A 16,141-nucleotide genomic window follows, 5' to 3' on the forward strand; every position below is an offset into this window, starting at 1 on the left:
GTGCTGCATATAATCGTAAAATTCTATGTGTTTTGTAATTGACCGTGAAGACGTAAATATTTTAAATGTGATTTATAATGAACCATAATGACCATAACCATTAAATAATGAAAATAAATCTTAACGGTGATAATCAGTGGATAATTGTAATAAACTGCGATGATGATAACCATTAAGCAATAGTAATTGATCGCAATGACGGTAATTTTTTTGTAAATAGAAATTGACCGCAATAACGGTACTTGTTTTGTAAATAGAATTTGACCGTAATGATAAAAATAGTTAGTTATGAACTATACTCGTTCACAACAGTCGACCTCACAACACAGTGATTATGAGCCGACCATATAAATAAGGGCTATGATTTGGAAAGCATTTAAGTGGGCTGTAGGAACGGGGGAGTAGTGTTAAAATAAAATGTGGTGTAAATATTTCTATGGGAAAATAAATATTTTAGACAGAAAGAAACATTGAAATATAATATTCCATAATGAGTCTGAGAAATACTTGAAACAACCAAACACATAACTAGGCTTGCATGACTGTACAAAATCCCATTAGAGTAAGATTCAGAACGTGACATGCTGTTAGGTTGCTAACAACCATGGCCCTACTCCAGGTCCAATTAGTATCTCGAAATGCTGGCATGGCCCGCCTTCATACCAAATACTCAATAATTTGGATTAAGACATGGAGGCGACTCCTTGGGATTTGATTATGCCTTAAAAATTGGTTTATTCAATAACCATGTGCCCCAATTTCTCACAAATTAAACAGGTGGCAACGGCTACTGAGAGCTCACAGTAAATTGATTTTTTTTTAATAGAGATTTATGCCATGTCAATTTTTATTTATTTTTTAAATTAGAAGAAGAAGAAGAAGAAGAGGGATTTTGGAGCCTACGCATCCGGTTTGACCAGGCTCAAGGAAGGAGGAGGAGGAGGAGATAGACTGGCGTGGCAAAAAAATAAAATAAAAGAAGAACAATTGTATTAATTTTTTATTTCTCTCCAATGGCATGTTTTTGATACACTATCAGTTTAGCTTTTAAAATGGTTAAAGGACAGACCAGTCATTTGGCAATGTATATGGGCAGGAGTTTGTTTGTTTTTGTGATTAATTTTTTTCTTTTTAAATTATTTTAATATATTAATATTAAAAATAAAATTTATTAAAAAATACTTTAAAAAACAAACATTATTAAATACCAAACCAGATTTAATTTTACTCTGCAAAAATATTTTTTAAAAAAATTTTTTTTTTTTTAGATTTTTAGATTTTTTATGTATTAATAATAAAAATAAATTTTTAAAAATAAAAAAAATTATTATTATAATATCCTTTCAAATAAAAAACATATACAAAACAGTATTTAAAATACCAAAAGGCATCTGAATATCGTTTGCACCGAAAGAAACAGAGCGATGCATCAATGAAAGTGGGTCCCATTTTACCAGTTCTAAGAAGGGAGTAGTGGGGTCACCCTTAGCTGCTATCCCATTACGATTACCAGCTGTGTCTTCTTCACTCCTATGCCTCTCCTTTCACTCGTCTTTTCATTCAAGAAAACATCTCTCTAGTCAGAAAGGTCTTCAATTTCCTCTTCTCAATCCCTTTTGTGTTGTGGTGCCCTGGAGAAAGAAAAAAGAAGATAGATGGAGACCCATCTGTGATTTCAAAAAACAAATCTCATTGGGATCTGCCCACTTCGCTTACTGGTACTTTTCTTATCTCTAATCTGATTCATGGACCCCAATTACATGCAACATTAGCCTTTTTTTGCTTCTTTTTGTTGTTATCATTTTGTTTTCTTTTTTAGGGTATTCAACCCTAGTTTCAAAATGGTTTCTTTAGTGCCGCATTGCTTGGAACTGAAATTTTTGTAGATGGGCTTATAAACTTTGGACTTTTTTCCATGTTATTTCTTTTTCTGGTCGCTGATAAATTATGGAAAATGTACACAAGGTTTAAAAGAAATATGTTTTTTCTTAGTTTTATTTCTCCGTTTGGTTGAGAGAAAATGTGGGAATAGTAGCAAAATCTACCATCTTCTTACTACTAATTTTACTTTCTTTGTTCGAGACTTGTTGATTGTAAAATACTTGGATAATTGTGTTAATTGTTATGCTGGCTGGAAAAAAATGCGGGATAGGGAGAAACTGTGCTGAGTCTACAATTTGGCTGCTACCTTTTTGTATAAAGAAAATGTACACATTGTATAGCATGATTTTCTTAAATTTCTTCCCTTTTGAGTCTTTGACCATTACGTTCTCTGCATCCCCTTATTCGTGTTTTTCCATGATTAGTATTGATGTAGAGTCTCATTTCTGCTTATGGCACAGGTATTTTTTTTTTTCGCTTTTATCACACTTGTAACTTTCTTCATCTCTGTTTAAAATATGTAGGATTTCGTTAATGTATATGATGCACAATTGATGTTCCAAACTTGATCTTTTGATTTGTTTCTGAAAAAGGTTGAATTGGGGAATGATAAGAAGATGGGGAGGAAAGGAAAATGGCTTTCTAGTGTAAAGAAAGCTCTTAGCCCTGATTCCAAGGAGAAGAAAAACCAGGTATTTAGAAGAATGTGGTTTTTAGTATTGAATTGTAGGTTGTTTTAGTAATCATGATTGGTTCTTACTCGAATAATTTTGGTTCTATTGGTTTTAGAAATCAAATAAATCGAAGAAGAAATGGTTTCGCAAGCAACAACTGGATTCGGATTCCACTTCTTTAGAAAATGTTACAATGCGATCTCCTCCTCCTCAACTAGACGAGGTGAAATTAATTGAAACCACAAATGAAGAGAACCAGCACACTTACTCTGTTCCAGTTGTCACTGCTGCAGTAGCTGAGCATGCTCCGATTACTGTTCAAACCACCACTGAGGTTTTTCAACCAACCAAGGTTAATAAATATGCTGGCAAATCGAAGGAAGAAGTGGCGGCAATTAAGATTCAGACAGCATTCCGAGGATACATGGTATGTCTTGTGCTGCATTACCTTTGTTATTGATGTTGGAATCTTGGAGAGAAAAAGGATAGTTAACAATTCTTCTAAACTGGGTATTGGAATGCTTTCTTGTAATTGAAGAAAGAATTTTTTTTTACTGTTTGTACTTTCTTTCTTTTATTTATTTATTTTCTTTTGTGGGGGGGGATGAAAGTTCAAACCTGTAGTGTCTTGTCAATTTCAAGTAACGAGTGGGTTTTATAAGCTACACTTGCATTTGTTCTGATTTCATTTAGGCAAGAAGAGCATTGCGGGCTCTGAGAGGGCTGTTCAGGCTCAAATCTCTGATGGAAGGGCCTACGATAAAAAGACAAGCAACCCATACTCTCCGCTGCATGCAGACTCTAGCTCGGGTGCAGTCACAGATACACACAAGGAGGATTAGAATGTCAGAAGAGAACCAGGCCCTACAGAGACAACTCCTACATGAGCATGCAAAAGAGTTTGAAAGCTTGCGGGTCTGTCCCACTTGTGTTTATTCGTAATATTATCTGTTCAAATGTCCCCACTCAAATGGACACCGACTTATTTTCTGTTTAGTCATCATGGATTTGTTCAACCTTTTTGCCATGGATATGAAACTCTTAAAGGCTCTTGGGGACTTCATGAACCCTTTTTTCCTTGTTTAATAGGGGCTGATATTCATAAAAACATGTGATATGGAAAGAACTAGTGATGGTGGGTTGAGAATTATTCCTATAAATAGTAGCACATGAATGCCAAATAGTAAAAGCGGTATTCATACTAAAATTATGTTTTCCAAATGACTACGCAGCTGGACTTTTAGCAGGGCATGCAATGTTTTCATTTAGGTTCCTAATTCAGTATCCCTGCCACATATTTCTTATCTGATGAACTAACATAATATCTCTGGTGGTTCAGTCCCTGTGCTAAGTATGAGCGTTCTGATGTTATGACAGATTGGAGAGGAATGGGATGACAGTCTACAGTCAAAGGAACAGATTGAAGCTAACCTGCTAAACAAGTTTGAGGCAGCTGTGAGAAGGGAAAGAGCACAGGCTTATTCTTTCTCTCATCAGGTGATCAATTCCTCTGTTTCTTTTACTCTGCTGAGAGTGTGGAGGGCTCGCACAGATGAATAATTAAGTATGAGAGGACAGCTTAGCTATTTTAACATCCAAAAAGTTAGAAATTTGAGTAAACCGGTTTGTTAAATAGCTTAGTAGAGAGGTCGTATAGATAAATAATAAAGTATGCAATGACAGCTGACTGAGCTATCTTGAAAGTTAGAAATTTACACAAACCTGTCTGTTAAATAGCTGACTCCCAGTTATTTGCTTGGTCACTCTGTCAAAGTTAAGTAGATGGTGGTTTGGAAAATGGTGCACTGTAATTATTTTTTTCCTGGAACATGATTATACACCACTATATATGTCTCGACTTAATAGATGGTCTGTGCTTACCCTATGCCAGACTGAAAGATGTTCAGCCTTTAATTTACTTTCATGAAACTAGAATGATCATGTGTTTTAAGAACCAAGTCTAACTCCATAAAATACTTCACAGCAAGCCTGGAAGAATTCTTCACGAGCTGTAAACCCCATGTTCATGAGTGGCAATCCATCCTGGGGTTGGAGCTGGTTGGAACGATGGATGGCAGCCCATCCATGGGAGAGCCGGAGCATGACGGAGAAAGAACTTAATAGTGACCATTCATCTCTAAAGAGTGCGAGCCGCAGCATTACTGGAGGGGATATAAGCAAATCTTATGCTCGCTACCAGCTCAATTCTGATAAACTAACTCCAAGAGAAAGTGAAAGACCAACCAAAACCACGAACCTACAGTTCCAATCAACTCCTAACAAGCCAGCTGCTTCTACAGTTGCTAGAAAATTGAAGTCAGCCAGCCCAAGGAGTGGCATTGGGGGCCTAGATGATGAATCTAAAAGTGTGGTCAGTGTTCAGTCAGATCGTAGTAGAAGGCATAGCATTGCAGGTTCATTTGTACGAGATGATGAGAGCCTTGGAAGCTCTCCACCACTTCCAAGTTACATGGTACCTACAGAATCCGCGAGAGCAAAGTCCAGATTACAAAACCCATCGGGGGCAGAGATGAACGGAACGCCTGAGAAGGAAAAGGTATCCTTGGGGTCTGCCAAGAAGCGGCTTTCCTACCCTCCCTCACCAGCCAAAGCAAGGAGGTATTCAGGTCCCCCAAAATTGGAAAGCAGCTTAAAAGCAGAAAACAGTGAGGCTGCTGGCGAGGGCATTTAAGTGTTGAGGAATTGAATGAAAAGCGATTAAGTCTGTTTTAAGATGTGGAGAAAAAGAGAGATCATACGGATCATTTGATTTCTGAACCTTCTGCTTCTATAGCTGTTAATTATTTATTCATTGGTCAGAAAGTGTTGCAGTTTGCGGTGAAATTAGCTGTTCATGGGCACTCGTTATTCGTTCGTTTCTTTTTGTTTATATTTGCCCTTACTTCCATTGTTTGTCTTCACATTTGTACTGCGGAAAATAATGTTCAATATTGACTTTAAGACATCCATGTTCTCTCCTATAACAATATTTGTTCGATCTTGTTTACTTGCTTTTCTTTACTGAATAGGCTTCTGATATACATTAACAAAAAGTAAGCGCGTGGTGAATTCTACAGCTCTTACACTATTCATCCTCTTGATTAGAATGGTCCATTTTTCTTAAATTTTCAATTTGGTTTTAAATATTTTTTTCACAAATTAAGTCATTTTGAGCTTAAATTAATATTCAACTGCTTTTTTATATTTTTTTATAAAAATTAAATTAAAAGATAAAGGATTAAAATAAATAAAAAAAATGTGGCAACTTTGATTTTCATTTTAAAAGTTTATTTTAGTCCCCACATGTTTTAGTTATTAGATATCAATTTCTTTTATTATTAGAAATTTAATTTTAGTACTAAACTTTATTTTTTCTAATGTTTTAGTCCTTTTCTTGTGAGAAGAAGGAGATAGACTCGCTAGATTCTGGCATAAAAAAAAAGAGTCACCATTAATGATGATTCTGACCATAAAAATAATTAATATTGTTGTTAATGTATTCCATCTCATGAGGGGAGCTTCATCTATATGTTTTTTTCCTTCTCATTACCCACAGAGGTAGATCTGACATTGAGAATATTTTTTGGTTTGAGTTGATTTCAAGTTTTTTAGCTGCTTTTTGGGTTTTTTAGGCTATAAATAGATTTTCCAGGTTCTAAGTGAAACTCTTATCACCAAATAAAACTTTTTGATATCAAAATCGATCATATTTATGGTTAAAATTAGTGTCAACACTCATTTTCTTTCTTTACTAGTAGAATACAATGATATCTCTCTTTTTCTTAAATCATAGACTAAAAAATAATAAAAATATTTTTTTATACCAAAATGGAATTGAGAAAATATTAAGGGATCGATTAGGTATAATTTATAAAGTTTGAGTACTAAATTAGATTTTTTTTTTGAACTTTAAAACCATCACTCATTTGTTGTGTCTTTTCCACTTTGATCTTTCCTCTTTCAATTTTATCCTTAGTCAATAAATTTAATTAAATTGTTCTTCAATTTGGCTAAAGAAGATGCAAGCGGTAAAAAAAAATGGAGGATCAAATTAAAAACTAAAACAAAAATTTTAAACAATGAGTCCATAAAAAAATATAAGAGAATAAACAATGCACGTGTATAAAATGATTAACCCACACTTTTTAGTGTGTTATATATTTAACATAAACAACTTTTTCTATGATTTATTTTTTAATATATTTTTTAATTTGTGTTATTAAAATTAAATATTTTTTTATTTTTAATTAGAAAACTTTATGAAATAGAAACAAACATTTATGACATCAAATTTTTGTTTGCGATGCTGCACTCTAGGTTAGGAGAGTATTTAAGAATGTGGTAATTGTTGTTTTTTAAAGTATTTTTTGTTAGAAAATACATTAAAATAATATATTTTTTATTTTAAAAAAATTATTTTTAACATCAACACATTAAAAAAAATTAAAACATATATAAAAAAATAATTTTCAACAAAAAAAACAATTTAGTAAAATAATACCTGAACACTTTGTAAACTGGCTTGTACTATTCCAATAACTTTTTTTATTATGATTATTTTGATGAGGTAACGCGCTGTACAGATAATAATAATAATATTTTTTTTACGCTCAGGAAGCGAACCCTAAACAAGTGACAACCGAGTATTGGAATCTATAAAACGAGCAAAAATCAAACGTTACGCCCGCGAATGTTCCTTCCCTTTTCTTCCAGCTCTCAATCATTTCAGAAATGGTGAGTCTCTCTCTCTCTTCTTCTTTGTTTTTTCTTCAAGAATTACAAATATTTGTTTCCTGATTCTTATGTCAAATACTGATGCTTCCCTAATTTCGCCTTTTAGGGTTCTGATTAAACCTTTATTTATCGAATTAGGGTTTTCTTTTCTTTTTTCTGTTTTGATAGATTTAGATTACCACCTGTTTGGTTCCCGATAAATTTGATTGTGCTTCCCTAATTTATGCATAAATCAGTTCAAGAAAAGAAAAATCCAGCAGAAAAAGAAGTATTTCAATCAGGCACTCGCTTTAACGCTTAGCGCTCACTCACGAGGTGCTCGCCTTGGCAGTGCGTCATTGAAATTCATTGCCTGATGCTAATAAAAACATTGTGGCCTCGCCTTGCCTCGAGCGCTTCTTAACAACACCGCTGTCAGCTAGATTAAGTTTAGTTTTGAGAATCACGTGACGATTTGGTCTAATTTCTGGAGTTATAGGGTGGACTCTCATTTATTAGTTTTTATTATTGGAGTTGTGTTGATAATGAAGTTGAAATGAAAATTTTTCTTCAGGCTACACCATTGATAATGGGAATGGCAGTTGCAGCTACGGCATATGCTGGCAGATATGGCATCCAGGCTTGGCAGGCATTCAAAGCAAGGCCTCCAACTGCTAGAATGCGTAAATTTTACGAAGGTGGTTTTCAATCTGTCATGACGAGGAGAGAAGCAGCTCTAATACTTGGAGTAAGGTACTGTGTTAGGTTTTCAACTGTTAGAAATAAATATATATTTAGTATTTTGATGAAATGACATTAGTAGGAAGTGCTTTTCTTCTGATGTGTATGTGATGATGGTGTGCATTAAATAGTGTGCATATGATGAAGCACCAGTGATGTATGCTGCAATGGCATTATTATGATTGAAAATTTAACAATAAATCAACATTTTGCCATTAAAAACTGAAGTCCTGGCAGTTGTGATCCCCTCAAGGTCCAACAGAAACAATATTCCCTAGCATTGTGTGTGTGTTCTCACACATGCTGGGTACAGGGATCATCAGAAACTACCTAAATGCAGCTGCTTTATATCCGTCATTGCAAAATTAGTGGGATTTGTAGCTTTTTGGTGCCTCGGGATTCAAGACATAACCTTTTCCAAGTAGCTTATTGAAACCTAATCTCAAAGATATTGATTTACTATATGATTCCAAAGTGATGTTGATGTCGGCCACATGATCTGTAACATTGAGATATGCATCATTGTTTTCCATTTGCCAGAAAATGCTCTACAATTACTATGTTTGCTCTTGCCCCTAGTCTTTTGGTGTAGTCCTTTCTTTATGTTTGTTCTTGTTGTATTTGTTAGTGTTTTCTAAAAGCAGGAAAATGAACCTTTTTTACTGGAGATCACATCATGGTGGCTTTGACCTGCCAATCTTAACTGGAGTGAGGTGTGATCTCATCCAATATGTTGCTATTTGAGCTGGTTTAGTCACATCTTACTGTTTGAAGGTTTTTGAAACTCAAAATGGAGCTTAGAAAAGCTTCTTGAGCTTGGCTTATCATTGTGTGGCCATGCTCAAATTTGTTTGAGTGACCTGGAACGCAAATGGAGCTTACAAAAGCTTCGCAGAGCTTGACTCATCTTTTCTTGGCCATGCTCAAGTTTGTCTCGTTTTCTCCTCTTCTCATAACTAATATACTAGTAGAGTTACTCCCTACTCTTACTGTCAGATCTGCAGTCCCTAAAATGGCTATGCTTATCTTATGAACTTGACCTGCCTGATAGCGATGATGTGTACAGTAAAGGGAATCCATTGCTTCACCCTTGCAAAAGACCGAGTATCATTAATTGTGGGGGTGGGAAGGCAAAGTCATCGTTGTTATTGTTATCAGATTGGTTTCTAGGGACTAATTTATATGCCTCCTTTTGTTGATGAACCCTGTTGGCAGTTCAATCACAGGCATGAGCTTGATTGACTTGGGTGCAAGTGCTTTCTAGACCTACAAACCTGTTTGAACAGAAAGGTTCATTCTATATCAGATTGATTCGGGTGCATGGTTTTGATCATGAGGAGCAAATTCAATTTAATTTGCTTGATTTATTTTGGAAAGTACCATCTTGACCAGCATGCCTTGTTGAGCAGAAATGTTTGTTCTATGTTAGATTGACTTAGGTGTATGGTTTTGCTCATAAGGTGCAAAATCAATTCAATTTGATTACGTAGATGCCAGTCCACCTTTACTATATTTACAAATTTCATGAACACTGCATATCCATTTCCCAGTTCTACCATTCAGCATTTTGTTATGTAGTGGCTGCTCTCAGAACTGAAACCTGCCTTCTTAATATTGCAATCACTAGCCATTTACAATTTTACCAATCAACAACCTCTGCCCTAGCTTTTGCAATGTCGCGAGCATATGTTTACTTCTTCATTTCTCTTAAGTACACCATGGCACACGTGCATCAGTGGAGATCTATCTACATTTTCTCTGAGGGAAACTCACTGATAATTTTGTTACTGGTTATCTTTTATAGGGAAAGTACTGCAGCAGACAAGGTCAAGGAAGCACATAGGAGGGTGATGGTCGCAAACCATCCAGATGCAGGCGGAAGCCATTACCTTGCTTCTAAAATAAATGAAGCGAAGGATATCTTACTTGGAAAAACAAAGGGTGGTGGATCTGCATTTTAGCGCGCCTATTAACTCTGTTTCAAAACAAAATTGCCATTTGCAGCGGAGTCAAATTGAAGGATAGAAGTACTGCAGTAAGAAAATTCGGGGTCTGTGTTTAATCGTTTTCTTGGGACCCAAAAGAGGTACACCAACTGAAAGCCATTTTGTATTTCTTATTTATGAATTTTGTATAATGTGAGGGAAACAAACTGTCGTTCGGCCTTTGGATGTTCCAAAGCAGATGCTATTGATCAAAATAATGGATTTGCCTGCTGTTTTTTCCTCATGTGGTCCATAAATTGCCCCATTTACCAGGACCCAAGGACCAGTCCATAATCTATCCTGACACTTGCAGCTCTAGTTTTTTATATTTTAATTCCGTTGAACAGACACCTGGCCATCCTGAGTTGTTTTTCAAATTGAATAATAGAAGCTGTGTACGATAGGAAAACTGTTGCAGATGGTTCATAGCAACTCTGGATGTGGCTTCTATCGCCTTCAAATAGGTGTTTGCCCCATCCGAAGATACTTCTCAAACTGTCTTGGCCGTGTGGTAAGTGCATCATCCATCTTTAAATTACAGGAACCATCAACAAAACTGGAAACAAATATACATACAGAGCCTGAATGGCTCATCTAGAAAATATTATTAGCAGGCTCATTCAGTGCTGGAATGAATCACCCAGTCTCATCTTTTCTTCTAGCATAAAACTACTGCCTTACTTTTTCACATTTCCGCTTCTTGAGTTGCGACTGCTAGTTAATTGGATTCTCAGGAAGATGTACCCGTACAGGAAAAAGAAAATCAGATATGATTCAATTTCAATGTGGCTACTCGAAATTGAAGTGGTAGTATTTAAGAATATTAAGACTATTGAGAATTCACTATATAAGGAAAAACCCTCATCTGGATTCGCGGCCTCCTTGCTTTTCTACTCTCCTTCGTATTACCCATCATTCAAAAATATGGAAACAGATAGCACCTAGAATTAAACCTCTTCATGCTCCACTGACCTGTGGGGTATTTACATTGCTTTCCTTCGTGCTAAAAGGAGTATAACTATACTGACGTATCATTTCCCGACAGAATTTGTAGTGGATGACACGTCTTCCACCTCTGCTTCAAATGAAGTTCCATCGATTTCCACCTTGTCAAGAGGGCCTAGAGCATCTCCAAAAAGAGTAGAGAATATCCGTCTGTGGCACTCGTCACAGAAAAAGTAGTACGAAAAGTGGCCTTCATTTGGGAGCTTATGCAAGTTGGCCCCTGGTAGAACCCGGCTTATGTAATCAATCATTGATGGCGGCACTACTTGATCATCCATACCCTGTTCAACATCAATCAACAAAATAAAACATAAACAACTTTGGTAGCACCCAGCAGTGTGATAGTTATATAACTGAGTCACTATAGAGTATTGTGTTTTAATACTTGAAAATTCAAGAAATTAACTATGCTGCAACTAATGTCAAATCCATTTACAAAATAGACAAGGCAATCTCAGAAAACAACCCAGGAAGAGATTTGGGGCCTTTTAGAATGCTATCTTGGTACCTTTTTGGTTTAGGAAAGAGACTGGGAGTTTTCGATTTATAAAACAGAATACTAATGCAATGTTTATTATACCCAACGAATTCTATCTTCAAAACAAAATGAAGTACACTATCTGCTTAGAAATGCTATACCGTGAAGCAGCAACTATCATGAAAGAAGATTTCACATTTCACAAACCTGCCAAATGTGTATTGGACCAAGAAATCCCACCAGTTCACATTCTGCCTGACTGTACATGGACCAGAGCCAAAGAAGAAAGCCATTCCTCTGGCACTTCCTCTGCACCTGAAGATCTGCTATGCTGAAACCCCAGTTTGACACCTGTAGCACAGCTTCCTCGATGAATGATTTTGCTCTCCCATGGCGTATCGACTCCTCGACATCCCTATGCCAAAACTCCTCAAACATTGGCTCCTTGATCAGAATTTCATCCTGAACATGTCAAGCTAATGTTACAAATAATTAGAAAAATAACATCCTTCACAACTAGTTGTAGTTTCTGAGGGTTGTCCCGACAAGTAAATTGTCAAATGTATCAGAAAGAGGAAGCAGGTTGTTTCTTTCAGGTATTCGGTAATACAAGAATGATGCCATGTGTTTCCACTCATAATACTGGTTATATGATACTAGTTGAAATCCTCATAGGCAACCCATCTTATGATAATATAATGAAAGGAGGTTGAAGATTACAACAGGTAAAATGCATATGGAAAGGTCTGGAAAGGCTTAAATCCTCTGAGAAGTAACTCGAGATAACAAGAATTAACCTTCTTTCCAAGTGATTGAGACATCCACTTATCAATTTCACCATGATTTCCAGACAGGAAGCTTCGGTGATAAAAATAAGCGAGGAACTTCGGAAATTTCCGAGCTAAGAAATACAATAGCTTCCTTCTAGAGGACCACTGATCCCATGTTCTTCTCATCTCTTCCTTTGTCATGCTTGGCTCATATGGATTAATCATTGGAGCAAACATGCCAGCGCCTGCAAATTCAGAAAAGAAGATCCTGATAAATCACACGTGACATTTATCCCACAAAATATGGACTCTTGGTTGAACGACGAAGAAATACTAAGTAGGAAAGCAGGAAATGTATGTTTCATCACATTATTACATTTACTGATATACAGACATGATCTGAGAATTTGAAAGTTCAGCTCGTGAGAAGAGGGGTACAAAAATATTCTGCTCAGTAGCCAGAGTATAGAAGTTCAAAGTTTGTGATAAATCCAAGACATGGCATATTGTAGAGCAACTGCACCAACTATCTCCTATCCAAGGAACTTTATAGACCACATGCATGGTACCTTTCGTGCTGATCCCAGAGCAAAATCATTACATTCATCCCAGTTTTTAATTTCTCCAACAAGAAACTAATCTACGTTGGACTCGTCCTGTGGATGGCATTTTCTTAAGCTCCAAATTCATCGAATTATTCTTGTGTTTATTTAGTCATGTTTATCTATGAGACCCTTAGCTAGCTACACGATGTCACCACAAACTTTTTGTCGCCACCAGGCAGTTTTACATTCTCGTTCTCAAAATTCAACATTATTCTTTCATATGATGCCAAATTCAACATTCCCAGCTTGAATCTCGTTAATCAGATCCCAACCAACTACAATTCAATAAATACCTATGTTGACATCATCAGACTGGGAAAAGAGAGAATCATGAGAAATTTATCAGAATTTAAGGGTATTAGTTTCAAACTAAAAACAAAAACTATAAACATAGAAAAAGAAGTTTAAGATTTTCATAGTAAATCACTTTTATAAAAATAAATAGGTTGACATACCAGCAATTCTGTCTGGAATATATCTAAGTGCAGCCCAAGAGTGCATGCTTCCGCTTGAGTAACTCAACACCCAAAACTTTCCATTAACACCAACAGCATCAGCTAGGTAGAGCATATCCATTGCCGAGGAGTTAAGATTTCTGATGGCATGAGGATCGCTCTCTCCAAAACCAGGAAGGTCATACGTGATCAAGCGAACACCAAACTCTTGAAGCAGTGATGTTTTGACTCCAGGTATACCTTTCAACGGACAATCATTAAAACATTAAAAAAAAAAAAAACATCAAAATTGATAAGCAGCCTGGTAGAGCCCCATAAATCCCAGTTCCTCATACATACCTGCGAGTCGAGAGGAAAGAAAAGAATGCGGAACAATCACAGAAAATCTTGCTCTGTCGGCCGGGACACCTTGCTCGAGATAAGCCATGTGTCGACCATCGGGAAGCGGTATGCGATTAGCACTAGGCGGATGTACACGCATTTTCTTTACCGACGGAACCAAGCTATCATCTGTGCTATTTATACTTAGTGCTGAGAAGACACAACAAAGGATATAGTCAGTCGAATCACAAAGCCAAACAGCACAGAACTGAAAGAATAATAATAATAATAATAAAAAGATTTTACCCGCATTTACACTATCGAAAATCACATTAATATAAATCAGATTAAGTAATTTCTCAATAAATACATACAGATCTTGAGTACAAATTTGACAAAAATATATTACTGTTACCGGCAAGAGCGAGAACAAATACGAAGAGAATGACAGGCCAAGCTAGAGCAGGGTCCCGATCCTCAGGCAAAAACTCGTTCAAAAACTTTAATCTGGCCGACGCTTTAGCCATTGGCTTTCCAAATTTTCGCACAATAAACGAATCTTCGGTCACCAAATTACTTTGCGTCACTATATCTTTACATCCTTTCCCTAAATCCACCACCATCTCTCCCCACGACTTCAGAAACCCCGTCACTTGCTCCTTCAAACTCTCCCTTTCCCTTTCCATTTCCGTCTCCGATCCCATTATTCCTGTTGCAGCGAATATCGGGAGTGGCGGTGGCGGTGCCGTCATATCAATTGGCTCTCCTGTATATCGGATTCCACTGTCCTCCATTAAACTCGCTAGCTCATCTGCCCACGTGTTCACCCCTCCATCTCCTTTCATCTCCGCCATTCTCACTGTTAAAAAATACCTAACTCTAGTAACACCGTCTTGCCTCTCACTCTATAAAACGACAGAGAGTTTGCTTTCTAAGCGTGAGTTTCAAGCCTTCATTAATATTATTATTATTATTATTTTGAAGTCCAAACAAACTAGCCGACCATTATTAATAAAGAATAAAATCTTCTTCTAAGCATAAAAAAGAAGGCAAAAAAAAAAAGAAGAAGAAGAAAAGGGGGGAAAAAACAAAAACTGCTGGCTCTGATTATCATCTCATCTCAATTCTCATTGCTTAATTTAATTTAATAGTAGTGATTATCAACCTCTTCTTTTTTTACTTTTTTATTTTTATTTTTATTTTTATTTTTTTATGAATTGACTCGTTAACTTATATCATCTCTCTCTCCTCCAGTCTTCCCTCTCCTCCCCCTCTCGAGCTGTTTCTCCTGTTTTGGACCTTTTGTATTTGGAGAGAGGCCTGATGGTGCTTTTGGACCGTTGGATATGGCAGAAGGTGACGGTTTTGCCACGTGACCAACTGCCAATACACGCACGCGTGCGTTTAACGCCTTGGTAAAACCGGCTGTGCCGGTGCGTGCCGTCCGGTTGGGAGCGTGAGTGTGAGCATGATAATTTTTTTTCTGGTGGTAGTTGCGTACGGCGCTGATGTGTCAGCGAGAAATATGCGGTGGATGCATGTGCACGGGAATGTTCTTGTACAACTTTATTTTTTAAGAAGGTTTTGATGCAGTAATGCTAGTAAGTCCGTCCTCCTTAAATTGTGACCGTTGGTTCTGATTGTAGAAATTGCATTTTTTCTTAACATCGTAGGGTGGTGAATAGGTGTGAGAGGGTAGTTGAAGAAAGATGCTAATGTTTCTCCTTGGGTAGAAAACAATGGGTGAGGAGAGAAAATGGAAAGTCGAGGTCATGATGTGATGTGGAACGACAAGGGAGTGGGGCCTGGTGGTAGCTAAAAGAATTTGGATAAGAAACTATTTATTTTTATATTTTAAAAAGAATTAAATTTTTTTTTTACTTTAAATTAATATTTTTATATTATTTTAATGTACTAATATTAAAAATAATTTTTAAAAAATAAAAAAATCACAATTTTAATATTTTTCTAAGTAAAAAAAATACTCTAATACGCATTCCTCAAATAAATCTAAGTTTAGAACGAGTATTCTCTCACTGCCAGGGATGAGGGGAAGGGCAGCCACGAATTTCTCCCTGCCTTTTTAGATTTTGTGCTGCTTGATTTTGTTGTGTTTTAAAAATATTTTTGAAAAAAATAAAAATATATATTTTTATTTAAAATTAATTATTTTTTAATATTTTATATTATTTTGATATACTAATATTAAAAATAAATTTTAAAAAATAAAAAAATATTTAAATATATTTTTAAATAAAAATATATTTAAAAATTAAATGTTACTATATTTTCAAAACACCCGTTATAAGGTGGCTTCATTCTCTCACTCTCAGGGATGAGGGGAAGAGCAGCCACGAATTTCTCCTTATCATATTGGATTTTGTGCAGCATGATTTTATTTCTTAAAAAATTATTTTTTAATATTTTCAATATTATTTTGATTTATTAATATTTAAAATAAAATTTTAAAATAAAAATATATTATTTTAAATAAAAATATATTTAAAAATAAT

The 16,141-nt window shown here is 35.8% G+C and overlaps 3 protein-coding genes across 4 annotated transcripts; 2 read left to right on the top strand and 1 right to left on the bottom strand.

The window, feature by feature from the left end:
• Nucleotides 1-1,420: 1,420 nt before the first annotated feature.
• On the top strand, nt 1,421-5,576 carry LOC118048557 (protein IQ-DOMAIN 2). 2 transcript variants are annotated; one of them, XM_073409776.1, is made up of 7 exons: nt 1,421-1,718; nt 2,307-2,342; nt 2,475-2,573; nt 2,671-2,982; nt 3,249-3,470; nt 3,933-4,052; nt 4,540-5,576. In XM_073409776.1, the coding sequence occupies exons 2-7, from the start codon at nt 2,334-2,336 to the stop codon at nt 5,245-5,247; spliced, it is 1,470 nt and encodes a 489-aa protein (XP_073265877.1). In that variant the 5' UTR covers nt 1,421-1,718; nt 2,307-2,333; the 3' UTR covers nt 5,248-5,576. The 2 variants fall into 2 exon arrangements, with proteins under 2 accessions (XP_073265877.1, XP_034914214.1); XM_035058323.2 differs by lacking the exon at nt 2,307-2,342 and having other exon boundaries at nt 1,422-1,718.
• A 1,558-nt stretch (nt 5,577-7,134) lies between these two features.
• LOC118048555 (mitochondrial import inner membrane translocase subunit TIM14-1) lies at nt 7,135-10,236 on the top strand. Its single transcript, XM_035058322.2, has 3 exons — nt 7,135-7,289; nt 7,843-8,021; nt 9,814-10,236. Exons 1-3 carry the CDS (start codon nt 7,287-7,289, stop codon nt 9,968-9,970), a joined length of 339 nt encoding a protein of 112 aa, XP_034914213.1. The 5' UTR covers nt 7,135-7,286; the 3' UTR covers nt 9,971-10,236.
• A 315-nt stretch (nt 10,237-10,551) lies between these two features.
• Nucleotides 10,552-14,833, bottom strand: LOC118048554 (uncharacterized). Its single transcript, XM_035058321.2, has 6 exons — nt 14,044-14,833; nt 13,647-13,838; nt 13,308-13,547; nt 12,275-12,492; nt 11,685-11,939; nt 10,552-11,280 (listed from the first exon to the last, which is right to left on the bottom strand). Exons 1-6 carry the CDS (start codon nt 14,480-14,482, stop codon nt 11,026-11,028), a joined length of 1,599 nt encoding a protein of 532 aa, XP_034914212.1. The 5' UTR covers nt 14,483-14,833; the 3' UTR covers nt 10,552-11,025.
• Nucleotides 14,834-16,141: the final 1,308 nt, after the last annotated feature.

The sequence above is a fragment of the Populus alba genome, chromosome 6, assembly GCF_005239225.2.
Source record: "Populus alba chromosome 6, ASM523922v2, whole genome shotgun sequence".
NCBI classification, from domain to species: Eukaryota; Viridiplantae; Streptophyta; class Magnoliopsida; order Malpighiales; family Salicaceae; genus Populus; species Populus alba.